Source organism: Pyrgilauda ruficollis, unplaced genomic scaffold (genome assembly GCF_017590135.1).
Source record: "Pyrgilauda ruficollis isolate IOZ18807 unplaced genomic scaffold, ASM1759013v1 scaffold161, whole genome shotgun sequence".
Classification (NCBI taxonomy): Eukaryota; Metazoa; Chordata; class Aves; order Passeriformes; family Passeridae; genus Pyrgilauda; species Pyrgilauda ruficollis.
This window is the reverse complement of record NW_024514876.1, coordinates 1,524,721-1,551,741: the sequence shown is the minus strand read 5'-3', so window position 1 is coordinate 1,551,741 and position 27,021 is coordinate 1,524,721. Positions and strand designations below refer to the sequence as shown.

Sequence of the window (27,021 nt, the reverse complement as noted above, 5' to 3'; positions counted from 1 at the left end):
GCTGGCAGCTCTCGCACCCGCAGCAACACGTTGGCAGCAGCTCCGACCCCCCCAAAGCCCCCCGGGAGTTTGTAACAGACGGGGAGACCCCCAAAATGGGGAGGGGGAGAAGTTTCACACCAGCACCCCCCAAACTCGCAGACCCCCCCTCGAGTTAGAATCAGACGGGGGAACACTCTCCCTAAAACCGATGGAGGGGAAAGAGGTTTCACACCAACGCCCCCCAAATCCGGGAGTCCAGGCCTGAGCCCCCCCACCCCATACCCACAGACCCTCCCCAGCCTCATTCACAGCGACCCCCCCACGGGACCCCCAAAAACGGGGTGGGGAGGTGTTTAACACCAGCCCCCCAAACCCGGGGGGCACAGCCTTGACCCTCTCCACATCCCCACACTCACCCCCAGCCCCATTCACAGACCCCCCCCGCGGGAGTTTACATCCTCCGACAGAACATCCCCCCAAAAAATGGGGATGGAGGAGAGAAATGTCACACCAACCGCCCCCCAAAGGCGGGGGGCACAGCCCTGAGCCCCCCAGGCCGCCCCCGATCTCCACCCCCCATCCCAGCCCCATTCAAACAGGCTTTGCCCCAGGGCCGCGCTGTCCGGGCCGGGGCCAGGGAGGGACCCCAGGGCCCTCAGGGGGGGTCGCACACAGCGCGGCCCGGCCCCCCCCGCGCCTCCTCAGCCGGGCCGGGCCAGGCCAGGCCGGGCCTCCCCCCCGCGGGACCGGCCGGGGCCTCACCTCAAAGCGGCTCTTAGTGACCCCGTTCATCTCCCTGGGGGTGCCCCCCGGGAGAAAAGGGGGGGTGAGGAAAGGAGAGGGACGGGAGCAGGACGGGGGAGAGGGAGGGAAGGGAGAGGGGCGCACAGCGGGTGGGGAATGGGGGGTTTGGGTATAGCGAAGGGAAGGGTCGGGGGTGCCCCCCGGGAGAAAAGGGGGGTGCGGAAAAGAGAGGGATGGGAGCGGGGCTGGCGAGGGGAGGGGGTCCCGGAGCCGGGGGTACCGCGAGGAAGGGGCGAAGCACCGGGGATGCCTTGAGGATGGAGGAGCGGGGATATCCCGGGGAGGGCGAAGGGATGGGAAGGGGGGGACACACACGAGCGAGGTTCCCCCCCACCTACCCCGCAGGCCGCCGCCCCCATCGCGCCGCCGCGGGGGTCCTGCCGCCCCCTCCCCCGGTGCGGAGCGAGGGAAGCGGAGCTGCCCCCGGTGCCGGGGGTGCGGGACCCCCAGGATCCTCCCCCCGGTGTCCGGGGGGCTGCGGGGATCGGGGGTCCCGGGAGGGGGGGGGGGGCGTCCCCCGCCCCTCCGGTCCCTTCCGGGAGCAGCGAGTTCAACCAATCAGCGCGCCGCGCGGGGGTGACGTCATGGTGATGTCATTGTCGCGGGAAAATCGAGCATGGCGGGGATGCCCTTGTGACCCTCCCCCAGCACGGAGCACACACCGCTTTGTACCAAAGGGGTTTATTTGCGTGTAAATAAACATGTTCTCTGCGATATTTCCAAAAAAGTTGAAATTCCATTTTCCGCCCCACAAAAAAAAAAAAAAAAAAAAATCTGCCGCGGGAGGCGGGATATTTACAATTCCAGCGATTTTCCAGCCAGGGATTTATGTACATCATGATAATCGAGGAAAGAACCAGTTGCTTTTAATCTCCGTGTTCACTTCACCACCTGAGATTAAAAGGTTTGGCTTATATTAAATTTTCACTTTATTTTATCTTTCTGAATACTGAAAGATGTAAAATTATTGAGAATATAAGCAAAAATATTCCAAAAATAAACCATTTCTCAGAGCCCGAGCACTGACACCCCAATGCCTCTCGTGGTCATGCACCTCAGCTCTCCCAGGACTGACATCATTGGAAGGGGACAGGGCAGCAAAATGGGGTGAAAAGCTTTAAATTTGGGCTGGAGGAGACGTTGTTCCCTCTGTTCCCACCTTCCACAGGGGGAATTTTGGATACTGAGCTTTGGTCTGGGTGAGGGGAGAGGAAACGAGTGCAGCTTGTTCCTTTAAAACAGGTTTTTGTGTCAATTTTGCTGCTTTCCCTTCCATATTTTAGTGTGCAGCACAGCAGGAAAACACAGCTCTGGCCAAGAACGAGTCCAGGGAGCCATCCTGAGGGATTCCCAGCCTGGATTCCACTTGAAAGTGCTTTTTGTTTGGAAGGCTGCTTGTGCCCCCTCGCACAACTCGCAACGGACCGAAGGGATTTTGTCCAAAACAATGGATTTGACAATAGCAGGAGATGGGGGCAGCTCCAGAGGCTGACTGGCAACATTCCCAACAGAGCCACTGGAACAGGGTGTCCAGCTGAATTCCTCTGGGATTGTGCTCCTCACATCCTCTTTGCAGCACCCCACGATTCCAACACTGTGCCAGGGATCACTTTTTGCTCCAGGTTTGGATTTAGTTCCCATTTTCCTATCATTTCAAGCTCTGGTTGTGGTGTGCAGGGCACCAGGAGAAAGGGATAAATACTGGAAAATGTAAGGAGGGAAAGTTCTCCAGAGCTGGGGGAATTTTGGGAGACATTCAGGCTCCCATGCTGGAATTAAACTGGAGGCAGGAGGAAGGGGTGAAAAATCCCTACAATTAACAGGAGAGTTGCCAAGCTACTAAAAAGACTTTCCAAAAAAGCTGGAAACCAGACAGCTTTCCTGGGGTATCCCTGGGGTCAGCCCAGGATGGGAAATTTCAGTGGTTTAAAAGAAAAACTCAAATCCTTGCCATCTTTTCACGCTGCATCCCCAAAGCTGAAGCACAACCTCATTCCCACGGGGAAATCCTGGCCTCCAGCACCGACAGCAAAATCCAGTGGGAGCATGATCCTGCTCAGTACATAATTCCACAGGAGATGTGTTTCCAGAACTCCTGATTTCCCACATTCCTCTTCAGTGAATCAGATGGAACTGCTTTTAAAAATAAAACACTCTCCTGAGTCTCTTTTCCTTTCAGGGACCACAAGATCAGCCCGGAGAGAATGCCTGAGTCATGCTCCTAATTCCAGCCAAAAGGGGAAAATCCATCTTTTAAGGAAATCAACACTTCTGCTGCAACTCTGATCCCAGCTGAGCCACTCTGGGACTGTTTTCCAAGCAGGACATGGGTCCCTTAGCTGGACAATCCTTCCCAGGGCAGTGCTCCTGTGTGTGACCACAATTTTCAGCTTCAGCAGCACGAGGAGATTCCAGGGAAGCTTGTTGGTTCAGGCAGGAGTCCCTTTTCCATTGAGATTTGCTGGAATTTCACCATGCTGGAATGTCACCAAAGCTGCAGAGCCACCCAAACCCACGGGCTCTACCCAAATTCCCACTGGGGGAAAACAAGGAGCACGAGGTGTTGCCACATGGAGGTGAATAAATAGCTGAAATAAATGGGAAGGCAAACCCAAGGCAGCAGCAATCCCTCAGAGCTGAGACCTGGGATAAAATCCTGATTTCCATGAGGAAACAGCGCCCAGCTTGTGCCAGAGGCACCCTGCTAAGCTGGGCATTGAATGAAGGAATGCCGTGGGAATAAAATAAATTAAAAATCTCGTGGTTTTCCTTCTTCCAAAGAATTAAAACCCAGCCCTAACACATTTCCTAAAATAATTACTTTAAAACTTCCTACATTCAAAAGGAGTTTATCCTGAATGGGAAGAGGGCAGAGGGACTGGGATCTCCCAGACCAGCCTATGTCTGTTTGTCCCACCTGGGAGCTGCTCCCACATTCCCACACTCAGATTCATCCCCGTTAACTCCAGGGGATGATAATACTCATAAATTCAGGAAGAATGGAAGTGCCCATAGGATGAAGGCCACAGGCAGGGACCTGGCACTCACATCCTTCTGCACAGACCTTGGAGGTCTGAAAATCTTAGAAATACCTTGGAAATACTTATTTTTCCCCCTCTCCAAACACACCCCGTGAAGATCCGTGTGGCAGGTTTGAGATGAATCCTTCCTTCCTTCCCTCCACGACCTGCAGACAGCTCATCTGGGAGAATTAATTGCCAATTAGAGCAACATCCATGAGATCATCATCTTCCTCCCCGATGAGGAACTCGGGGCTGGCCCGGGACGGCCGCTCAGCCGAGAGGATGGCGTTGCTTGCCATGGACAGAGATTGATCTGCTGAGATGGGAGACTTGGACCAGCTCTCGGGCTTCATGCCGTGGGATTTCTTCTTGTCCCTGTCCTTATCCCGGTCCCTTTCTCTGTCCCGATCTTTGTCTTTCACTTTTTTCTTCTCCTTTTTGTGCTTCTTGTGCTTCTCGGCGCTGTACTCGGGCAGGGGCCGGATGCCATCGTCGGAGCTGGGGCTGTTCTGGTAGGATTTCTCGGCAATGGAAGAGCCCGACTCGCTCTCGCTGTCGATGTTCTGGGGGGTGTAGGCTGGGGATTTGCTGTGGCTGGGGGAGCAGCGCTCGTGTTTGGGGGTGGAGCCGCTGATCAAGGGGGAGCCGTAGCTTTTGGAAGAAGCCATCTGAGGCCTCAGCCCATCCCCGCCCCCTTCCCCTGGTTTCTGCAAAGTTACTTTGGCTTTAATGCTGGGGGAACCACCATCGTGTTTGCTGATGATAATTTTGGCCACTCCAGTGCTGCCGACGTTTTTGGAATCCGAGTTCTTCTTGGAAGAGTCAACGGATCCTCCAGAAACAGAGACCTTCGATTTCTCCTTGTCGCTCTTCTCCCGCTTTCCCTGGAACTCCCCTCCAGACATGTTGTGTTTGGAGGACATTGTATGGCTTGAGGAATTGGAACTCGGCCCCATCTGTCCATCCATGGGGTCGTCTCCGCCAGGCCCGCTCGTGACCACCCCGTGCTTCAGCTTGTCTATGACTGCGGTCAGCGATGGCTTCTTGTTTCTGCTCGGGGACTTGCCTTTGGAGCTTCCATGCTGGTTCTGGGATGAAGACATGGAAGACCCACTGGATGAAAAGGAAGATGAAGATGCCGTGGAGGAATTGGACGAGGGAGGCGGTTTCTGTGACATAGACCCGGAGGATCCCATGCCTGAAGATGATTTCATGCTCGAGCTTGACCCAGTGCCAGACATGTGGGACCCACCAGAACCTGAACTGATGGGTGACTTCGCTTTTGACGACGGGGGAGTACCCGGGACAGGTTTCATGGGAGAAGCAAGTTTCTCAGAACCCCCCGAGGGTCTCGAGTGGGACGGGGAGATGTTTGGTTTGCTCATGGAAGGGTTCATGAGGGATGATGGCTTTCCTTGAGGTTTCATCTTGGTGCTGCCAGAGCCGGTGCTGAGGCCGTGCTTGGTGATGGGGGAGGATCCCGGCTTTCCCACCGACTGGGCCGAGCCCTTGGACTGACCCGAGCCGGAGCCGCCTTGGCTGGAGTAGAGGCTACTGCTCATCTTTGAGCCAGAAGACCCTTCTGATTTGCTTTTAATTTTGCCTGAGGTTGAAGAGGAGGAAGAAGAGGAGGGGGAGGAAGAATGGCTATGATGGCTTTTGCTGCTGGAGGAGGTGACAGAACCACTACTCGTGTACTGGCCGTGTGAAGATGGTTTGCCAACAGTCACTGTTCCTTTTGGGATCTGAATGGTTATTTTTGGAATAGGAGGAGTAGCTACCCCGGGAGGAGTCTGGGATCTGCCCGAACTCCCCGGAGATTTGGACCCACCTGTGCTTGCTGGTGGCGTGAAGGGCCTGTTGGATGAACTGTGGGATGGAGATTTCCCATCTGTCTCCTGCTTCTTCCGCTTTGGAAGTTTCTCTTTGCTTTTGCCATCACTGGATGGCGTCCGGCTGCGCTTCCCTGGCTTCCCATCCATCCCAGCTCCTGCCATGGCACTTCCAGACCCATTGCCTTCCTTTACCCGTTTCTGAGACTTCTCTTTTCCTAAATCCCCCGTATTCAGCAAAGGGCTCTGACCTCCACTGTGGTGCTCCATGATGTCAGAGGACCCCAGTGCTTTGCTGGCAGCTGCAATAATACTAAAATCCACCGTATCGGACGGAGTGCTCCCCTTAAATTTATTTTCCCCCCCATCAGCCCCTAAGACTTGCACCCCCAAATTAGTTAGAGCCTGGGGGGCATAGCCCTTGAAATCATCAGTGTCTCCACTCTGGCTGCTCTCATCGAAGTATTCCTCCCCAAAACCACTCTGGCTCTGACTGTTTAGCAAGTCAGGGTTGAAATCTACCCCATCTGGAAAAAAATGGTTGGAGGAGTCGCTGTTGGGGCTCACAGCGGCGTCCGCGATCAGGTCTGCGGGGTCTGTGTAGGGATTCTCACTACTGTTGGTCTGAAAAACATCGGGGTCAAAGAGGGCACTTTGTGAATGTCCTGAACTAGAAGAGTCTCTGACTGGAGTCCCAATGGGTGGGCAGTCCTCAGTACTGGTGGGCAGCTTGGAAGCCTCCTCGGCTATATCCGAGAGGATGTCGGTGACATCGGCCCCGATGCTGTCCGAGCTGGACAGGCGAACCATCCTCTGGATACTGGGCTGGGTGTGGGGCAGAGCCTGGGGGTAGGTGGTAGGAGGAGTGCTGCACTGGCTGGGTGCTGGAGTAATATGAGGGGTGTCCAGGGTGTCTGCAGTCATGTTGACATCAAAAATGGGGTTCTGGGAGTCAACATCCATGGAAAAGAGCTCCCTCTGGAAATCATCCTCAGTCTGGTGCTTGGGCTTGTCGGCTGGCATGCGGGATTTTTTTTTCTTTTGTTTATTCCCCCCAGGGCCCATTTCCATTCTGGGAGAGCCAGAGGAAGAGTTCTGCCTTTCCAGAGGGCTGCTCCCATAGAGTGTGGAGAAATCCTGAGGGGGATTCTCCTTAAGAAGGTTCATGAGCATGGGGTGGTTCTTGGTGTTGCTGGCTGGTGAGGATACTGGTGGTGGTGTGTGGTGGGGGGGGGTTGGACTTGAGCCAATGGTAGACCCCACATTCCCTGTGATCTGCAACAAACTAGTGAGAATAGGGTTCTGAGACACTTTGCTGAAGTCCTCCCCATGGCCCACCGAGTCATGCCTCTCTTTCATGCTTATGCTCATGTTAAACAAAGTAGTGATGGGCCCCCCAGGAAAAGTGTTGGTTGGGGTGGTGGTCCCACTCATTGGGTTGCTGCCTGTGGTCATGCCATACCCTGGGCTGCTGGCTGGGGGCAGGTTTTTCTTCACCATGTCTTCAACTGTCTCTGCAATGAGGGACAGGGCTGGCGTGTCAGCTTGGATGGTTTCTGCTTTCCTACGGATGGCTCTCATGGTCACAGGGATGGACATGCACCTGCAAGACACAGCACAGGGTCAGGGTGGGGCTGGCTGCCCTCAGCAAAGGTCACTGGGGAGGTTTTACACCTCCAGCAGGTATAAAATGAGCACTCAGGGGCTTGCACAGGAGAGAAGCAGGTCCAGGTTTTAAGTCCTGCTGTTCTGCTTGAATTCACACTTATCCCACCAGCCCTACCCAGCCACGAGACACCTGCACTTGCAATCACAGAGGGAGGATTAATCAATTATCTCTAATAACTGATAGCTGACAGATCATCATCTGGTAGTTAAAAAGCACAGAATCATGGAATGCTTTGGTTTGGAAGGGGCCTTAAAACCCATCCAGTCCCTCTCTCTGCCACGGCAGGGATGCCTCCCACTGTCCCAGGCTGCTCCAAGCCTTGTCCAGCCTGGCCTTGGACACTTCCAGGGATCCATGGGCAGCCACAGCTGCTCTGGGAAGCTGTGCCAGGGCCTTCCCACCCTCACAGGGAGGGGTTTCTTCCCAATATCCCTCCTAGAGCTACTGTTTCAGTTTAAAGCCATTCCCTCTGCCATGTCTTCATGAAGGAATCGGGGTTGTTACTCCAATTCTGGCAGAAAACACCTTTATCTCAGCTTGGTAAACCTGATTTCCTACAACCTTATAAAAATCCCAGGATGGCTTGGGTTGGAAGAGCTTAAAGCCCATCCAGTTCCACCTCTCTGCCATGGGCAGGGGCAGCTTTTTGAGCTCAAAAAAATCAGTGATAGCACCACATCCTCCTCAGGGATAACAAGTCTATAACGTGCTGAAAGCAAAACCAGTGGTTCCCACCCAAAAGGTGACAGGAGTGTTGTGCTCTGGGAATGTCCTGCTCTGTTCTGAATGTGACTGAGGTGATAAAAGCCCTGTGTAACCAACAAACTCAAAAATAAATAGCTACAGTCAATGAATTTTCAGCATGGCTCTGAGTTCTTCTCTCCTCCAAACAACCACAGAACAGCTCCAGAACTGCTGGATAAACAGGAGATGGAGCAGAGCTCATCTGTGTGATTGGGAGCACAAGATGGGACAAAATCCCAGCTTACCTTTGAACAACTTTGGCAATGAAATCATCTGTACAGATGAGGGCATCAGACAACCCTTTGTACAGCTTACAGTTCACGTGGCTGGAGTCCTGCACATCCATCACCACTGCAAGAGAGCAGGGAGAGATCAAAATCCTGCACACAGGATGAGGAAACCCTGCCAGCCTTCCCAAAAACGCTGTTCCTGCTGCCCCTGAGGCCACTTACCACACACCAGGGAGTCGTTCACAGGGTGCTGGAAAGATACACTGAAACAGGAGTCAGAGAGAGGGCAAACTTCAAACTGCAGGATCCCAGGAGAATCTGAAAGACAGAGGAACTTTTAACTGAGGGAACAGTGAAGATGAACCAGAGCCTCACACAGATGGGAAAAAAAACAAAGGAAGCAGCAGCGGCTTCAATTCTTATCAGGAAAACTCCCCAGAGTTCACCATTCCCACTTCATATTCCTCTGGAGGTGGCACCCACCTTCCTTCAGGACTGTCCTCTTGACACAGCTGCCAATGAGGGTGTTGTAGGCCACCTGGTGCCGGATCAAGCTGAGGATGAGGGGCACCCGGCCGGGGTGCTGGAAAGCGATTTTGCTGATCAGAGTTCCCTGCAGGCTCCGTCCGTCCGGGAGAGGAGCGTCTTTGTTCAGGAAGTAACAGTGCTGCTGTCCTGGAAGAGCCTGACAAACAATCCCTGCTTTAGAAAGGGTTAATGGACACCCAGCAGTGCTCAGAAGGCACTGACACCATGTCACCTTTCTGGCTGATAGGGACAAACACTGAGGATGTTTTCCTTCCGCTCTGAACGAGGAAAATATTTTAATTCCTCAGAAGTAGCACTGCCCAACAGCATTCACTGTTCCCACTAAAACAGTTTCACACTGGATGGCATCCCTTGTGGGGAGAGAATCCTCTGGAGTTAACACTCATCTACAAATTTAAGGATTTCTCCCAAAATGCTGCAATTCATTCAGCCACACATCACTGCTCAAAAGGAAGGGACAGATCCTGGGAAGGCTCAGCCCCTCTGCTCTCCTCCCTGCAGCTGCACTCCAGCAGCAAAGCATCTTTCAATACTTGATTTTCCTAAGCACCATGCTCATCACAGAATCATGGAACGGTTTGGGTTGGGAGGACCTTAAATCCCATCCAGTGCCACAGACTGAGACACTTCCCACTATCCCAGATTGCTCCAAGCCCTGTCCAACCTGGCACTGGACACTGCCAGGGCTGGGGCAGCCACAGCTTCTCTGAGAACCTGTGCCAGGTACATGAATCCTAACGCTTGAAGAAGTTTTGTCTGTGAACAAATACAGAACCCATTTTGTTTATCCCACTTGGAATCAGCTGAATCCCCCTGAGGTTGCTGTGGAGGGGTCCCAGGCTGGCTGGGAGGGAACACTTACGGCGTAGAAGCGCATGTTGTGGTTCAGGGGCAGGGGATCCGCCTCCTTGGACAACTCAAACTGGGTGATCAGCTCATACAGGGGCACAAACGTGGGTGGTGTGTCAAACAGTGGGATACCTGAGGGGCAAGACAGAGTGGAATGATGGCACCTGAACCCAGGATGGTGAAAAACCTGTGGTAGTCATATTTTCTGGAAAAATCCCTTCGCCTAAGATTTTGCTCCTGGGAAGCTGAGAAGCTTCAGAGAAAAAGGAAAACAATAATAATCTGATTTACTTCTCCTGTGTTTTGCTCCTTTGGAATGTGTTTGGAGATTGTTTCATTGGGTTTCTGTGAATTGTTTTGACTTATTGGCCAATCAGGGTCAAGCTGTGTCGAAGCCCTGGAAAGAGTCACGAGTTTTCATTATTATCTTTTTAGCCTTCCATAAGTATCCTTTCTGTATTCTTTAGTATAGTTTAGTTTAGTATTATTTAATATAATGTGCTATCATAAAATAATAAATTAGCCTTCTGAAACATGGAGTCAGATTCATGATTCCTTCTTTTGGGGACCTGGAAAATACAATAAAAACCTGTCCAGGTTTTACTGACAACAGCACAAAACCCTGAGGAACTCCCCTGGCACAAGTTAAAAATCAGCAGCATTTACTGATAGAAAGGAGGGAAAATGAATAAAACCCCAGAGATGTGTCTGACAGGTCTGCAACCCACCTGTGCAGCTCTGCAGTTTCTGGATGAAAGCTCGAGACACTGGAATGGGACGTGGGAACTTCAGGAAGAAACAAGCAGGCAAGTCCACGCTGTTGGCACTGGTGATTGAGGAGAAAGATGGAGTTCTGCAAGAATGGGGGGACAAAAGGTCCTGTGAGCTGCAGGGCTTCTGCTCTCACCTGACACAACATTTATGTTTGCTCAAATACACTTTGTTACACCTTAGAAATGAAGAAATCTTCAGAAGCACCAGACAGCCCTGAAAAAGGCATTTCTGGGCCTAAAGGCAGCACGTGAGATTCATGTAATGCTGTGACAATCCCCCAGCTGAGTGCTGGCCTCGTGTCCTGCCCTTACCCTTTGCTGTCCACAGGATGGGAGCCCATGATCAGTGGAGCAATTGGAAGTTTGTGCATTGCCATGGTTCCCTCCACTGTCACCGACACGTTCATACCCAGCGAGCGAGGAACTGCAGGGGGAAGCAGGAGAAGAACCCAACAAGGACATGAGCTGATGGAAAAAAAACTCACCAGTGGCAAGTTTTGTAGATTAAATATGAATTAAATATATGGAAATGTTCAAGGCCAAGTTGGATGGGGCTTGGAGCAACATAGGATAGTGGAAGGTGTCCCTGCCCATGGAACTGGATGAGCCTTGGGGTCTCTTCCAACACAAAATATTCTGTGATTCCATAAAATATTATTCTGGCTTTCCCCACAAGGCACAGAGCTCACTGTACACCTTCAGGACCAAATGGACAACAGCCAAACTGACAGCTCTACCCAAAGCTCCATTTCCCTCTTGCCAGGTGGACCAATTGCATCATTCTCAAAATATTTTCCAAATGCATTTGCGAGTTCATCGTTTGCTCTTTGCAAATAAAAACAAATTATGATTTTGGATAATTTACCTCTCTTTTTTTCCTGACAACTGGAGCTTGGTTTTGGCATTGTAACAAGAGCCAGATGTCCATGCATAAAAACAATTTTCCAGTATGACTGGAGAGGCATGAGGGTGAATGGGGCTCTGAGGAACCTGGAATAGTGGAAGGTGTCCAGGCACATGGATGAGCTTTAAGATCCCTCCAAACCCAAACCATTCTGGGATTCCATGTTATTATTCAGGTAACAAAAGAAATCCCATGTTAAAATGAGATTGACTGCAAGGAAAAAGGCTCTGCCTGCAAACCCCAACACCTCACAGGAGCCCAGCTCCAACTCCAGCACAGTCACAAGGTCCAGTGGTCACCTGGGGCCAGTGCTTAAGCTGGGCTCATTAAACCTGTGACTGTCCTGCTGGACAGGGTGACAGCAGAGGCTGGGCTGCAATTCTGCTCCCTTCCCTCCTTCAAGCAGCAGCAGACCCCAAGCAGTTGCACAGCTGACTTACCATTGTTCTCGTGCAAAACCACGGGGGCTCCAGTGCCATCCTCAAATAAATCATAGGGGGACACGTAATATTTGAGGTTCATCAGGAGACCTGGGGGAGAGAAACTCTGATGAGGCATCCCAAGAAGTCATCCTAATCATCCCCACCCCACAAAGCCACACAAACACCCAAAGACTTTGTCCCTCTTTTACTTTACTATTTTTCATCAGTTAATGTGGAACTATGACCCATACTTGAGGCCAGGAACAAATAATTTTTTAAAATTTATTAAAATTAATTCCTTTTTCTAAGAGTGAATCACAGGTACCTCCACTCCTGGGGGTGAGATAGCCAACACTGCCATGGAGGATCTTGTCCAGGGGGTTTGCATTGGTGGCTTGCCTGCAAGAGAGGCAATCACAGTCTGAAACAAGCCACAGCCACACCTGGAACCAAAATCCATGTGCTGAGACTGATTTCAACTCAAAATTCACATTTCTGGGACCCAAAGAGGGGTTGATCCAAAACTTCACACTGTACAAGCAAAACAAAAGCTGCTTTACCCTCTACAGCATGGCTGGCTTGTCACTGAACCTACAGCAGCGAAACAAGGCCAAAGCTTTCTCAATTTAAACCACATCACTGAATCCACCTGGCTACAAACTTTTATTTTGCCTTTTACACTCTCTTCCAATCAAATCCTGCAGTTAAAAAGGAATTTCTCAGAGCTCTAAGCATTTATAGATATTTAGAAAACCACACAGACACCACAAAACTTACCAATACATGCCAGCCATCTTTTGGAGATCCAACTCCAAGGACTGCAGAGCCAAGTACATTTTAGTTTTAAGTTTGCTTAGGGAAAAAAAAACAAATAATAAAACAATATAAGAAAACTTGAAAGGAACTGTGCAGTGCAAACCTACAAGCTTGGAGGTTTTTATCTTCATTTTATATGTGTTGGTATAAATACATGTATTCTAGATTTGTTATTTCATTTTATAGATGTAGACAGATTTATATCTTGGACTTACTTGTCCCCTGGCAGCTTATACAGGTTCACAAGTCCCCTCAGATGCTTTGAAAACTCATCAAAATTTTTCTCTCTGAAAGGAAAAAGAGGGAAGTTACCAAGTATTCAAATTAATAATAGATTGGTTTCATTAAAAAAGTGATATTAATAAAGATGCTGAGCCACTTAAAAAAAAACAAAGACTTTTGCTACATGAAAATGTTTTCTTTAAATGATCCAGCTTTAATGTGCTGTGGGCTTTGAAGATACCTTGCACAGCAGCCAGAATCACAAGATCTGAGCCAAAGCCAGAAAATCCCCTGGAGAAGTGAAGACACTTTGTGGGGAAGGGGCAGTTGTGAAGAATTTTGTGTTTGCAGACACAAAAATATCAAATCAAATAGCATCAGATCAAAACACAACAACCCACCCCTGTCACTCACCTCAGATGTTGCACCAGCTCTGGACAGCTCTGAAAAGGAAGGAACACACAAGGATGTCAGTGTGGAATGCAGCCACTCCAGGTTTTGTGCAGCTCTGCAGCTGGGAAATATCAGGGCAGAGGAATTCCCAAGCATCAGCTTTTCCTGGGAAGCCACACAATGCTCACAACCACTTGCTGTGGTTCTACTTCTGCTCCTCAAGCCCTGCTGGGACAAGTCCAGGTAATAACATTTCCTCTTAAATTATTAATTTGAAATAAACTTCTCAAACTATGAAGCTTTAGGTTGAAAATCTATGAGCTTACATAGGTATTACTGATGGGCTGTTTTGAGGAGAGGCCAATCAACACCAAGCTCAAACTCTCCTCCACATGCAGAAGGGTATTTTCTCCCAGCATTCCACAATTTTTAACTTTCCATTCCCAGATCTGAGCTTTGTAAGAATAATTTCCCTTTCCTTTCCTTGGAAACCCAGCAAAAACTTCCATAAAATTCTCAGAAAAATTGAGGTAACTTCCCCAAACGATTTTGCAAGTTGTGAATCCACAGTGTGCATTGATTAGAAAATCCCACAGGAGTAAACTACTCCATGGAGAATTTTACTTCCCACTAGAATGAGCAGCAAGGGTGTAACTCTGGGTCTAAGGGAATGTTAAATAAAACCCATTTCCTCTGCTCAAAATAAAGAGAGATAAACAGGAATCCTAAAAGCACAAGGGTTCCTCTTTCCCAGGCATACACACCACGGGGTTTTCTCCATGGTGAGCCACCTTGACATCACAGAGCAGCCCTGTAGGGTCCAGCTGCACCTCCACATAGAACATGTCTGAGGTGATGTAGCACTCGGTGCCGTTCGCACTCAGGTGGGACCCGAGGCTGCCAGAGGAAACAGAACAAAAATCGCTGTGAGATGCACAGAAAAACCCCATAAAACCCCCACAAAACCCCACAATCCAAGCACACCAAACTCCCCAGTCCAAGTACACAAAATCCCACAATCCATTACACAAACCCCACAGTCCAAACAAAAACCCTAATCCAAGCACACAAAACCACTCTGTCCAAGCACACAAAATCCCCAATCCAAGCACACAAACCCCACAACACAAAACCCCCAATCCAAGCACACAAATCTCCCAATCCAAGCACACAAAACCCCCCAATCCAAGCACACAAAACCCCCCAATACAACAGAAACCCCACAACACAAACTCCCCAATCCAAGCACACAAAACCCCCAATCCAAGCACACAAATCCCCCAATCCAAGCACCACAAGGTTTGGTGTGGGCAGGGCACCAGGAGAAGTCTCTGCCATGAGCCAGAGGAGGAGACCCACCCGCTCTGCCTGGCGATGGACTCCAAGCGATCGGTCATGGCAGGCAGAGATGACACTGATGGAGGGAACAAAAACCAAACTTCAGGGGAATGATCCAACATTCCCCAAGGAATGAGGCACCAGCAATGAACCAAATATCAGCTGGTTACTCCCTCCCATGCCTGCTCACACTGTGCAACTACACAGGACCTGTCCTCAAATGCAGACAGGAGGGTCTGCACAGAAAAACCCAAATATTCCCAAACTGCAAGGAGAGAAGGGAATTTCTTCTGCAAGTGGAATCCAGGTACGGGCACTCACAGAATCATGGAATGGTTTGGGTTGGGAGGGAGCTTAAAGCCCACCCAGCAGGACACCTCCCACTATCCCAGGTTCCTCCAAGCCCTGTCCAACTTTGGACACTTCCAGGGATGGGGCAGCCACAGTTCCTCTGGACAAAAGAGAGGATTTTCCCAATAAAAGCAGCACAGCCTGACTGTCCTGGCACTGAGCTCAGTGTGTGATGAACCCCTGAGCACCAGGAACACTGTGAAACACAGCAGCAACACCCTGTGTGGTTTTTATGGAGCATTTCCATAGGATTTTCCACCCTGTGGAGAGCACACAGAGAACACACCAACCTTTCAGGGCCTTCTGCAGTGTCTCCAAGCAGCTCACCAGGTGCTGGTGTCCCCCTGAGTTCAGCACCACACGCTTTTCCTTGGGCACACAGAAGAAAAAAATATCATTTTTTCCTCAGTAGGAGGGAATTATGGCAACTTTTGAGCAGCCAAGCGAGGTTTATTTAAATAATTAAAAGCAGATTAGATTTAATCCCCAAATCACAACATCTTGATTCCTCTAGGTGAACAGTATATGTTTGCAAGCAGATTACAAAGGCAGGCCTGGAGTTGAGTTATTTTCTTTTTAGCAATTTGCCCAGCTGGAAGCACAGAATGTAGCAACTTTTTATAGGTCTAAGCTGAGAGTTTTAGAAGAGGAGACAGAAAAATAAAGAGCTGGGCAAACTTTTAACACCTGAGCATGGCCAGGAGGCTTTGCTGAGATCTCCCCTGCCTCCTGCTCCTCCTTCCCCCACCCACACCAATATTTCAAATCCATTTTTGACTCAGCCAGGGCTGAGTGTCACTGAGCAAAAACAATATCCACAAAACAATATCCTGGAAGGGCAAGTAGCAGAAAATACAGGTTTGACCCTTTCCCTGGCACTGAGCACTAATCTGTGATTAGGGGAGGGAAAGGCACGTCAGGCAGAGAGGGTTTGGATATCCTTCCCTCCCCTGCACCCCTCAGGAGAGAGTGAAACCAAACCAAACCAAACCAAAAACACCTGGAAGAGATCTGAGACGCCACCACAAAGCCATGAGCAGGGAAGCTGCAGGCAGGTCCTGCTCAGAGCCCAGCAATGCTCACCATGACCTGCCGGACCAGCTTCATGGTTTCTGTCCAGGGCCGGTTCTGGCTGTACTTGGCGTGGAGCCTCTCCAGGAGGGAGCTCATCTTGTTCAGCTTCTCTGCCTCTGGGAGACAGGAATGGTCAGGAAACACAATGAGCCAATATTGGAAGCTTTACAAATCAATTCAGGAACACAAAACTTTACATCTTTAAGTTGGAGATGATTTCAAAGGATTTTCTTACTGCTGGTTTAACCCCAGACGTCGAGGTGAGGTAAATGTCATGGAATATCCCAGGATTTTCCCATGAAAATCCCATGGAATGCCTGTCTGGAAAATGCCCAGCTCCTGTTCTGCACCATCCCTGAGTGATGTGGCCTCAACAGGTTCAGTTCTGCCAGGACAGGATCCCCAGGGTTAGACCTGGGGCAGGAAACTGAGGGTGTGGGACACACAGGGTTAAAGCAGTGAGGAGGGTTTTGTGTCCTGGATTCCCCCTCTGGCCTCTCTCCCAATTTCTTGAAAGGTCCTCACACCTTCCATCATGAAAAACCTCAGCCAAGTCATTCCAATTGCCATTTGTCACAAATTCTGTGCTCAGACACATTTCTGCCTCACAGCAGGACCTGGGGGAGTGGCTGGAGCTGTGCCAGGGGGGTTTAGGTTGGATTTTGGGAAAGTTTCTTATCCCAGAGGGTGCTCAGGCACTGAACAGACCCCCCAGGGCATGGTCACAGCCCCAAGGCTGGCACAGCTCCAGGAGTGTTGGGACAAGGCTTTCAGCACAGGGTGGGATTTTTGGGGTGCCCGTGCAGGGCTGGGAGCTGGACTCTGATGGTCCTGGGGGTCCCTTGCAGCTCAGCACATTCCAGGACTCCACACTCAGCTCAAAGCTGAGGGCAGCCATGCCATGTGCTGGGAGTGCCTGAGTGACTGGAAGGTGACAGAGACAACATGGCTTTCAGGAGCACTCAAATCCTGTATTTTATTGCCAAGAGACAGAGCTTTCTATACTTTCCTGTAAAAAAAAAAAAAAATCCCAGTGGACATCATTCCAGAAGAAACCCTGTCCCCAGCCCCAGAGGGTCCAAGGCAAACATGACATTTTGGTGTCACCTCACAGGATGCACCTGCCAAACTTCCACGGTTTGGGTGCTCTCCTAGCCCACAGAGCTCACACTGAGTCCTCTAAATCCAAGTCTAAGGAACAAGTGAATGTGTGCTGGGTGTTTTGAGTCTCCTGCTCTGGAGACATTCCACACTCACCTGTATCCCCTGCTCCCTGGCTGGACTGGATGATCTCCAGAGGTCCCTTCCAACCCCAGTTATTCTGGGGTTTTGTTTTCAGGCACTTTAAACCTCTCAGCTGCACCAACACAAGATGCTGGAGGTGGGAAGGGACCCCTGGAGCTCACCTGCTGCAAGCCCCCTCCCCAACCAACAGTGAGTTGTCCAAAATCCCAGGAGAGAGGTGGAAGGGACCTCAGCAGATCACCCTGACCAGGCAGGGTCACCTGGAATGTGCCCAGGTGGGTGTGGAATTCCTCCAGAGAGGGAGACCCCACACCCACCCTGGGCAGCTCTTCCAGGGCTCTGACACCCTCTTCTTCATATCGAGCTGGAACTTGCTGTGTTTCGGTTTCTGGCCACTGCTCCTCGTCCTGTCGCTGACTGAACAGAGCCTGGCACCATGCCCTGACACTCCCTGGAGATTTCTGTACGGATTTATGGGATCCCCTCTCAACCTTCTCTCCTCCAGAGTAACCAGGCCCGGCTCCGCGCTCCCTCCTCATCACAGACATGCCTCAGACCTCAAATCGCCTTTGAGACCCTCGCCGGTTTCACTTTCCGGGGCGGCACCTCATCCCCAGCCCGGGGCTGCCCACACCCGGATCCACCGGGCCCCCCTCGTTCCCTCACGGAGCCGGCGGGAACCCCCGCCTCCCTCGCGCCGCACTCACCCTCGGCGCTGCCCGGCGCTGCCTTCATATTGCAGGTCCGGGGCCGGGATCGAGAGAGGGAGAGGGGCTGGAGAGGGATCGGGAGCGGGCGGGGAGCGGGGGCGGCGGCCGGGCCGCCCTCGCCCTCACACGGCGGCGGCCGCCGCCATCGCTGCGCCCGCGGCCGCGCTCTCGCGAGACTTCGCCGCGCCCGCAGGGGCGGGCGTGGCTCGGGAGCTAGCACGCCCCGCCCCCTCAGCCTGCTGAGCGCGGCGGCGCCCGCTGTGGAGCTCTAACGGAGCACTAACCGCCCGTTAGCCGGCCGTGCGCCGGGGTGGGCTCGACAGCGACCCGCCGGCGGCTTTAGAGCGCAGCGCGGCGGAGCGGGAGAGCGGCGGGAGGCCGAGCCGGCGGGGCGGCGGCGCCGCCATGGAGCTTTGTTGCGGGCCGGGCGCTAGGGGGCGCTGTCCCCGCCCCGCGCCCCGATAAAGTTGGCCGGGAAGCCGCCGCCGGCCGCGCGATTTCGCGGCTCTCGCGAGAGGACGAGCGCGCGCCCCCGCCCATCTCCGAGAGGACTCGCGGACGAGGAGGACTCGCGCCGGAGCGGAGGGAGGGGTGGCGGCAGCGGCGTTATCGCGAGAGTTGCAGGCCGGTCTCGCGAGAGTTGGCGGTGCCCCCGGACGGCGCCGCTCCGGTTCGGGCAGAGCGCGGGGGCCGGGCCGGGGGCGGCGGCTCCGGGGCCCTTCGGCCGGGGATCCGCGCCCAGGCCCCGCCACCGCCGCTGAGGCCGCGGGCAGCGCTGCGGGCCCGGGCCCCGCCTTCCCGGGGCGCCCCCGCGGCCGCGCTGCCCGCCGGGCCTGGGCCCCTCGGATGAGGCGGTGAGGCCGCGGCGCTTCCCCCTCCCCTCCCGGGTCCTTCCCCCCTCCCTTCCCCGTCCCTCCCGCCTCCTCCGGGGCCTCGGGCCCCGCTCCCCATGTAGGAGGGAGGACCGAGGCCGGGGTGGATGGTGCGAGGGGCGGGCGCGGAGGGAGTTTGAAGTTCGGGGCTTTCGCGGAGTCCCCCCCTCGCCGTTCCCGAGCGCAGCGGGGGAGGAATGCCAAATCCGGAGAGACATGGGGGCAAGAAGGACGGCGGCGGGGGGTCCTCGCAGCCGGGCAGCGGGAGCTCCAACAGCAAGGAGAGGCACCGGGCGGGCTCCAGGCACAAGAGGCACAAGTCCAGGCACTCCAAAGAGTCCCCGCTGGCGGCCCAGGAGGCGGCGGCGCCCCTGGGAGCGGTGATCAAGCCGCTGGTGGAGTACGATGACATCAGCTCGGACTCGGACACCTTCTCGGACGATGTGGCCCTCAAGCTGGACAGGAGGGACAACGAGGAGAGGAGGGCGGAGAGGAGCGAGAGGGCCCAGAAGCACCGGCACCACCAGCACAAGCGACTCCGGGAGCTGATGAAGAGCAAACAGGCGGAGAAAGACAGGAAGTTGGAAAAGAGCCTGGATGCTTCCAGCAGGTCCGCCAAGGAGAGGATATCGGGATCCTCCAAGAGGCTCCTGGAGAGCGAGGAGCACCCCAAGGCGCTCTCCTCCAAGAGCAGCAACAAGGAATCGCGCTCGGCCAAGGCGCACAAGGAGAAATCCAGGAAGGAGCGGGAGCTCAAGTCCAGCCACAAAGAGCGCAGCAAAAGCCATCGCAAAAGGGATGCTCCCAAAAGTTACAAAACCATCGACAGCCCGAAGAGGAAATCCAGGAGCCCTCACAGGAAATGGTCGGACAGCCCCAAACTGGACGACAGCCCCTCGGGAGCCTCCTACGTGCAGGAATACGACCTCAGCCCGCCCCGCTCGCACACCTCCAGCACCTACGATCCCTACAGGAAAAGCCCCGGCGGCTCCTCACGCCGCCAGTCCCTCAGCCCGCCCTACAAGGAGCCCGTGGGCTACCAGTCCAACGCCCGCTCGCCCAGCCCCTACAGCCGGCGGCAGCGATCCGTGAGCCCCTACGGCCGGAGGCGCTCGTCCAGCTACGAGCGGGGCAGCGGCTCCTACAGCGGGAGGTCCCCGAGCCCCTACAGCCGCCGCCGCTCCAGCAGCCCCTTCGCCTCCAAGCGCTCCGTGAGCCGGAGCCCCATCGCCAGGTGCGTGTGCTGGGAGCTGGGGAGGGCTTGGGGTGGAGCTGGGAGTATGGAGGGAGGTGCTGGGAAGATGGGGGAAGGGTGTTTAGGAAAGTTGGGAGTGATAGGATAAAGGGGGGATGGGGTCAGGTTGAAGGAGGGTGGGTTTGGGTGGGATATTAGGTAAAAATTCTTCCCTGTGAGGGTCTGGTGCAGTTGGGGATGCCCCATTCCTGGAGTTGTCCAAGGTTGGACAGGGCTTGGAGCAAGCTGGGATAGTGGAAGGTGTTCCTACCCGTGAGATGGTCTTGAGGGCCCTTTGCAACCCTAACCATTCCATGATTTGGGAATTTCCAACCCAAACCATTCCATGATTGTGTGATTCCTTTCCTCCCCACTGGTGCCCAGTTTGGCCGTGGAGTGACGTGTGTGGTGTTGCTTTGGTCTGGGCCTTGACAATTCCCTTGGAAATGGAGTTGACACTTTGGGAAACGCCTCTGTGTGTGGCAGGAGGCAGCGTCCATGTTGGCTCCGGGCAGGCAGGGAGGCTGGAGCAGCTCTGGGATTAAGTTACACCCACCTCTGGAGTGGCCCCTGCCTGGGGAGGCTCCCAGAGCAGGACCTAAGGTGCTCACCTGGCGGGAAGTTCAGCCATGGGGAATGTTTTCACCTGTTTCTGGAAGGTTTATCTGTTTGCTGCATGTGGGAACATGATCTTGCTTTTCAGGAGGGCTCCTTTGGGGTGGATTTTGCTCTTTCTGAACTGTCTTGTCTTTTCTTTCCTCTTGGATTAGAGACAACCACATGCAAACTCCATCATTCTACCTAAACTTTCTTTTCTCAGCACTAGAATTTCTTCCCTTCCCTTCTGAAATCTGGGCAGTCTGGAAGGGTGAGGAGCAACCAGCTGGATTTTTGCTTACCTCTAATTTTCTCTCTTTTCCCCTCTTACTCCAGAAGGAAACAATTATTTCAAGGTAGCTGTGTGTGTTTTATTTCAGGTGTTCATTAATCATCCTGTGACATAGTCTAACGTTGATCTTTTCTTTCTCTAGCCCTGGCTTACATTCAGTGAGTTTCCAGTTGTCTCCATGGATGCTGTGGAGCTTTGCTTGGAGCTCCATGGCAATTCAGATGTGACCTGGAATGTAATGGCCATAGGAATGCTCTGCTCTGTGCTTGCTGTGCTGCATCCTCCAGCTCAGCAGTTCCCAAAGCACACAGGGCTTTTGGAATTTGCTCTTTGTTACCACAACTCTGAACTTCAGGAGTGCTGTCTTCCATGGAGAACTTGCCTTTGTCCTTGCTGGCAGTTCTGTGTTGGTTTCAACCCCCTGGAAGCTCTGACGTAAAATCTCTGTATTCCACTGTGATTTTACAGTGCAAATTTCCTCCAGGCTGCTCCTCCTCTGGCCTGTTTTCTCTGTGTACACCTGGGAGGCTCTCAGGGAGAGGCCTGGATGGTTTTCTCCTCCTTCCCTTCAATCCTTTTTGCCTGGTGCTGCTACTCTGACACATTATTTACCAAGCCTTTGGAAGAGTGAGGGTGCAGTCAGTTCTCTGGTACAACTCTCAGTTGTGGCACTGGGTCAGTGTCCAGCCCTGAGCAGGGAGAAGTCATTGGGAACTGCAGAGGCATCCTAAGAGTTTCCTTCCCAGGAGAACCTCTCTGTGTGAGTGGAGAAATCCAGGTTACATTTCCCTGATTTATGGGAGCAACTTCAGAGCACTTTGTGCTGCTTCCCTAAGCTTTCAGAGCTACTTTCTAAGGACATCTCTGACTTTTGACTAAATGCTGGACCCCAAACCAGATAAGTTCCAAAGGTTACTCACTGTTTACATTCAGTTTGTACCCAACTCTCTGAACCTCTGGCTTGGTAACTTACTCCTCTCTCTTTCCTGGGCAGATAACTCACTGACTGTGTGAGGTATTCCAGCCCCTTTGGAAAACACCTGCCTGCAGTGTAGCAAAGGGACACAGGGAATTTCACCTGTTTTCCATGTGTCAGGTGAAGTCTGAGTTGTAATTCATGTGTTAGTTTTGCTTTGTGGAGCTCCCAGGCTGTGAGGTGAGACTGGAGGGGGGGGACTCTTGGTCAGGTGTGTCCAGGAGGCACAGGGGGTCTGGTCTCACCTGAGGGAGAAGGTGGGCAGAGCCTTCCTCACCTTGACGTGCTGCAGATGAGTTTGAAAGGAAGCAGCTGACTTTGGGCAGTGGCTGATCCCTTCTGTGCTTCCTGTGGAGAGGCAGGAACACTTTTTTGGGAGAGAAAACCTCTTTAACTGGCACACTCAGGCAGGGAACACCTGACCATGGCTTGTGTTCCTCAGGCTTTTCTGGGACACTCCATTATTTCCACTGACTGACAATATGGGTGTTTTTTTTTTAGTGCATTCTGTGTTTTCTTTCATCTCCGTGTCCAAAACACATCATTAGGGAGCTGCACCCTTGTGCTGTGCTGATTGGAGAAAATCCAGAGTGCTTGCATTTCCAGTGGCTGTGGAAAACAGCTCACTTCCCATCGAGGAGGAAACCAGGATGATTTGGTCAGTAGGGAAAATAACAGATGTGCTTTGCCATTCTGTGTGGCAACTGTTGTCACTGCAGCTAAAACAAGGAGATGGAATTCCAGAGCCCCTCAGCTTGCAGGAGGTGGGGTGTGCTGAGTGTGTAGTGAGGTGTGAAAGGTTGCTGGGCATTCAAAAATAAGAATTAAAGCTTGTTTCCTGAGAAATTTGAGCAGTCAGGCCTCCCAGGTAGTGTTTTCTGCTTTATCCTTAACTCTGTGTTGTTTAGAGCAGGTAAAATACTGAAATATTTGTAGGTGGTTTTGGGTGGATAATAGGGAATTATGTGGATGTTAACCTTGGCCATCTCAGCATGGAAGGTTCTAGCATTCACCTCATCCCAATCTTCTGCTTGTGTGACTTAAATAAATCTCATAGTGCTTTTAATTTGGATTTTCAGATGAAGCCATCATTTCTTTGTTATTTCACAGCTGTCATGGTTGGTATCTTTTATTTCTGTTTTCCAGTTCTGGAGGGACAGCAGGGTGGGTTTTACTCCCAGAGCATTTTTATCTAGAATGAGGAAGGAATGTGAGGCTGAATTGCCCCTCATCCATCCTGGAAAACCTCGACAAAGCAAGTCAAGTGTGGAATGCTACACCAAGGCTTCACAAATTAAGGGGGAAAGGGGTAAAAGTGCTAAAAAGGGCTGCAGGTAAAGCCACAAAAAAATCATTCCAGAAGATAGAAATTGCTTTCTTCCAGAAGCAAAACCTGCCTGTGCATCTTCTGCACTTAATTGCCTGTTTTATTTGGGATATGCAGTGATAAAAAGCCCCTCAGCAAGTGCTGGGTTGGTGTTTTTGGGGGCTGTTGATGCTCTGAGGATGGGAGGTGAGGTGGTTTTGGTGAAGCTGGGAGAAGCTGGATGTGGAGCCTTTTTCAGGTCTCACAAAACAGCTGTGAACACCAGCCTGGAAAACAGGCTTGGAAACAGCAGTTATTTGTGTGGGAACTGTAGGGAATTACTGTTAGTGAAGAGAAAAAGGGTGTGAGGGGTGCCTGTGGAGTGAAGAGGACTGGGAGGAAATGGGTGGATTTATTCCTGGAATAATTCCTGGTGGATTTATTCCTGGTGGGGCAGAGGACTGTGGATATTTGCTGCTGGAAGATCAGGGAGTCATTCCAGCCCTGGGAAGTGCTGGTTCTGTGGTGCAGCAACCCCTGTGGGAGGGTCTGAGCACTCCAGACATCCCCACCCTCCCCTGCCCTGGTCCAGGCAGGTGTCCCTGGTGGCTGTTTCTAAATTAGCACCATTAAATAAGGTAAAATTGGACTTTTGGAGAAGTTTACTTTGATCTGGTTTGATTGCTCTGCATCCAGCTGGATTAAAGTCTGGTGAGGGTGGGCAGGCACCGATTCCCAGAGCAGCTGTGGCTGCCCCTGGATCCCTGGCAATGTCCAAGGCCAGGCTGGACAGGGCTTGGAGCACCCTGGGACAGTGGAAGTGTCTCTTCCATGACAGGGCTGGCACTGGATGAGCTTTCAGGTCTCTTCCAACCCAAACCCTTCCATGATTCCATGAAATGGAGTAACTCTTGGGGGTTCTCATGGGGCAGGATGGAAGACAGGGAGCTGGAGAAGGGGCACTGCAGCATCTTGAGCAATCCATCCTGGGTGAATTGCAGTAGGGAATGTTAACCCCAAAACTTTGTGGTTGCAGTCAGTGACATCCTACAGGATTCATTAGGAATGTTTTCCATAACCTGCAAATGTCTTGGAGCTGCTGAAAAGGTAACTGCTCGTGGTGTCAGACAAACTGCTCAGGCTGTCAGCTCACTGAGCAGAACCCTTGGAGAAAGGTGATCCTGAGGCAGCATTCCCATGGCAGACAGTGTGTGAGGAGGGAAACAGCTGTGTGACTGCAGACCCTGCTTTTTCCTCCTTCTGGTTGTATATTTATTTTGCAAGTGTAAAGGTGAGGACTTACCTACAGCCCTGCTGTTCCTTGACCACTGTCAGCACGAGCCTTGGGCTGGTACTTCCAAGTGGGAGTGAGGAATTCTGATCCTTGGAGTCTCCCATGGGGAGACCCTTCACCTCCCACACTCACAGCTGCCCCTCCTGCAAGGTGCTGCTGGTGTTGGGACAGGAACTTTCTGTTGTCTCACTTCTGCAGTTTATTTTCCAAATGTTGATTGTCTTGGGATAATACTAATTGGTGTTGTTAATTATGTTGTGAGTATGATTACAAGGGACTCGGTGTCACCTGTGTTTGAACTGCTGCTGTTAAATGTGTTCAATAACTGCTGTGGGACTGTTTTGAGGGAATTCTGTGTTTTCCAAATTAGATGTGTCCTGAGTGGAGTGTATGTTACAGTGTTTGAACTCAGAATTTTTGGCTGTCCTGTTGGCATCAGAGCCCACCACACCATTAAAGCCTCCTGCCTCACCCTGCCCAATCCTTGTTCCTCCTGGAGTGGAGGAAACACTGCTGGCTTATCAGGAATGTGATACAAGCACTGGAAGGACCAGTTTCCACTTCCATTTTAGTGTTTATCTGGTTTCCCATCAGTTTCCCCTCTCTCCTGAGCAGGTTCATGTGGGGAGAGCCCTGATGGTGTGAGGTGTTTCCTGCCTTGCTTCTCTCCCAGCCCAGATTTTCTGTGATTATTTCTGCACACACACCTGAGAGCCCATTTTTGTACAGGAGGACCTTGACCAATAGATTTTAAATTCCTGGCTTTTATTTTTCTTTCTTCCAAATCACACCATGCAAATTTGAGTTCTGATAGCAGTAAAAGAACCAGGGGGGTGAAAGCAGCTTGAAGCGCCTGATTTCCTGAGGCAGCATTCCTGTTTTATCCAGCTTTCCTTTAAAGCTGCACATAATTCCTGTGAAATATTCCTAAACTGCCAGCTCATCCTCTTGACTGGAGCCTCCTGTTGGGTGTGTGAGCTGTGATCTCCTCTTTCCCTTGGGGCTTGTCCAGCCTTGATCCTTCCCTTCTCTTCCCGGTGTGCTGGCGGGTCTGGCACAGGAAAGGTGGGTGATGATGGTAGATGATATAAAACTGGTGGATGATATAAAACTGCTCCTGATTGACTCAGAAACTCCTTTCAGTAGCTCCAGCCTCTCCTGACAGGTGTTGTGGCCTCTCTGAGCTGACCAATAACGCACTCAGCTGTTGGTGAGCAGCTCAGAGGGTGAGAGAAGCTCCGTTTCATTTCTCTCCGCAGGAAATCCGTCAAGTCCCGGAGCCGCAGCCCTGGCTACTCAAGGCACTCATCTCACAGCAAAAAGCAGAGGTCTGGCTCTCGCAGTCGCCATTCCAGCATCTCCCCAAGCAGGCTCCCACTGAACTCCAGCCTGGGAGCAGAGCTCAGGAAGAAGAAGGAGAGAGCGGCCGCGGCGGCCGCTGCAGCCAAGGTGGACGGGAAGGAGGCGAAAGGCTCCCCTGTTTTCCTGGCTAGGAAGGAGAACAGCTTGGCTGAGCTGAAGGAGGCTGGGACAGAGTCTAAAAAAGTCACCAAAACTGTTAAATCTGAGAAAGCTTCGGACACGGACTCGGTTAATTTACTGTACACCAACGCAGAGTCTAAAGCTCCTGCGGAGACAACGAAATCCAAGGCAGAGGAGAACTCGGAGAGGAAACACCCTGTTCCACTTAGGGATTCCAAACCCACGGGAACAAAAGACTCGAAGCCTGTAGCAGTGGTAGAGGACCTGGTATCTCCAAAGGAGACAGACACAGCAGAGAAGGAGATTCCACCCCCCCTCCCCGCCATCAAATCCCCTCCTCCACCTCTGCCCACCACCACCCCTCCGCCTCCCACGCCGCCGCTGCCGCCGCTGCCTCCGTCACCCGCTGTCCCACCTTTGCCTCCAGCCCCAGTGACTCCTGTTCAGGTTCCTCCTTCAGCCCCAACGTCTTTGCCATCTTCTTCCCACCCAAGGACGTCTACTTTATCCTCTCAGGTGAACTCCCAGTCCTCTGTCCAGGTGGCTACAAAAACCCAAGTGTCTGTGACGGCTGCTATCCCACACCTGAAAACTTCCACCTTGCCTCCGCTTCCGCTCCCCCCTATTTTAGTTGGGGAAGATGACTTGGATAGGTAAGGTCACACCAGAGCATTCCCTTTGCATTTAAGAGCAAAGCCTTGAATAAAGAGGGTTTTTTTTTGGGTTGGTTTTACAGTTATGAGGTTATGCTGCAGAGTACAACTGTGGTGTTGGTTTAAAGGAGTTATCCCAGGGCTGTTCCAGGTGCTGGCCCTGCCAGGTTTGTGTGGAGAGTTTTATGGTCTCATGCAGGTTGTTGTCTCTTATCTCTGTGGGAAACAAGAGGTTTGGCTGCTGCTTTAGTGCTGCTTGGTAAAGGTTTCACATCACTCCTTGCTCCTGTTTGTTACAGGTATGGAACATGGATCTGGGGGTTTGCCTCTCTTTGTGTTGGAGCTGTTTGCACACTTACTTTAAAATTACTTTTTTGTTTGTTTG

General features: G+C 52.1%; 3 protein-coding genes across 7 annotated transcripts in view; 1 reads left to right on the top strand and 2 right to left on the bottom strand.

Annotated features, from left to right (window-relative positions):
* FBXL20 (F-box and leucine rich repeat protein 20) overlaps positions 1-1,302 on the bottom strand; it is a 36,180-nt gene extending 34,878 nt beyond the window's left edge. Inside the window, exon 1 of one of the 3 annotated variants that reach the window (XR_005954757.1) lies at positions 745-775. Coding sequence is in view for 2 of the 3 variants with exons in the window: in XM_041462924.1 (XP_041318858.1) it covers positions 745-774 (30 nt within the window). In the remaining variant the exon portion in view is untranslated. Of the gene's footprint in view, positions 1-744; positions 778-1,124 lie in introns of those variants that run through there. The other 2 variants (XM_041462925.1, XM_041462924.1) reach the window with 2 other exon arrangements.
* Positions 1,303-1,714: 412 nt separating this feature from the next.
* MED1 (mediator complex subunit 1) lies at positions 1,715-18,107 on the bottom strand. Of its 2 annotated transcripts, XM_041462921.1 has the most exons (18): positions 17,928-18,107; positions 15,985-16,091; positions 15,192-15,270; positions 14,572-14,626; positions 13,977-14,109; positions 13,234-13,262; positions 12,813-12,884; positions 12,559-12,633; positions 12,107-12,180; positions 11,800-11,889; positions 10,768-10,879; positions 10,411-10,535; positions 9,696-9,814; positions 8,768-8,969; positions 8,507-8,602; positions 8,300-8,405; positions 7,104-7,244; positions 1,715-6,926 (listed from the first exon to the last, which is right to left on the bottom strand). In XM_041462921.1, exons 1-18 carry the CDS (start codon positions 17,953-17,955, stop codon positions 3,998-4,000), a joined length of 4,572 nt encoding a protein of 1,523 aa, XP_041318855.1. In that variant the 5' UTR covers positions 17,956-18,107; the 3' UTR covers positions 1,715-3,997. The 2 variants fall into 2 exon arrangements, with proteins under 2 accessions (XP_041318855.1, XP_041318854.1); XM_041462920.1 differs by having other exon boundaries at positions 1,715-7,244.
* A 178-nt stretch (positions 18,108-18,285) lies between these two features.
* Positions 18,286-27,021, top strand: part of CDK12 (cyclin dependent kinase 12) — a 28,006-nt gene continuing 19,270 nt past the window's right edge. Inside the window, exons 1-2 of one of the 2 annotated variants that reach the window (XM_041462922.1) lie at positions 18,286-20,036; positions 25,761-26,636. In XM_041462922.1, coding sequence (XP_041318856.1) covers positions 19,000-20,036; positions 25,761-26,636 — 1,913 coding nt within the window. In that variant the 5' untranslated portion in view covers positions 18,286-18,999. The remainder of the gene's footprint in view (positions 20,037-25,760; positions 26,637-27,021) is intronic. The other variant, XM_041462923.1, reaches the window with a different exon arrangement.

Excerpts from the sequence above, each read along its gene's own strand:
- MED1 (XM_041462920.1), bottom strand. The coding sequence starts at position 17,955 with ATGAAGGCAGCGCCGGGCAGCGCCGAGG. Across the intron at positions 10,880-11,799 it reads GGTTTTGCACGAGAACAATG|TTCCTCGCTCGCTGGGTATG; the intron begins GTAAGTCAGCTG and ends TTCCCCCTGCAG. Across the intron at positions 8,970-9,695 it reads ACAACATGCGCTTCTACGCC|GCTCTTCCAGGACAGCAGCA; the intron begins GTAAGTGTTCCC and ends ATTGTTTGTCAG.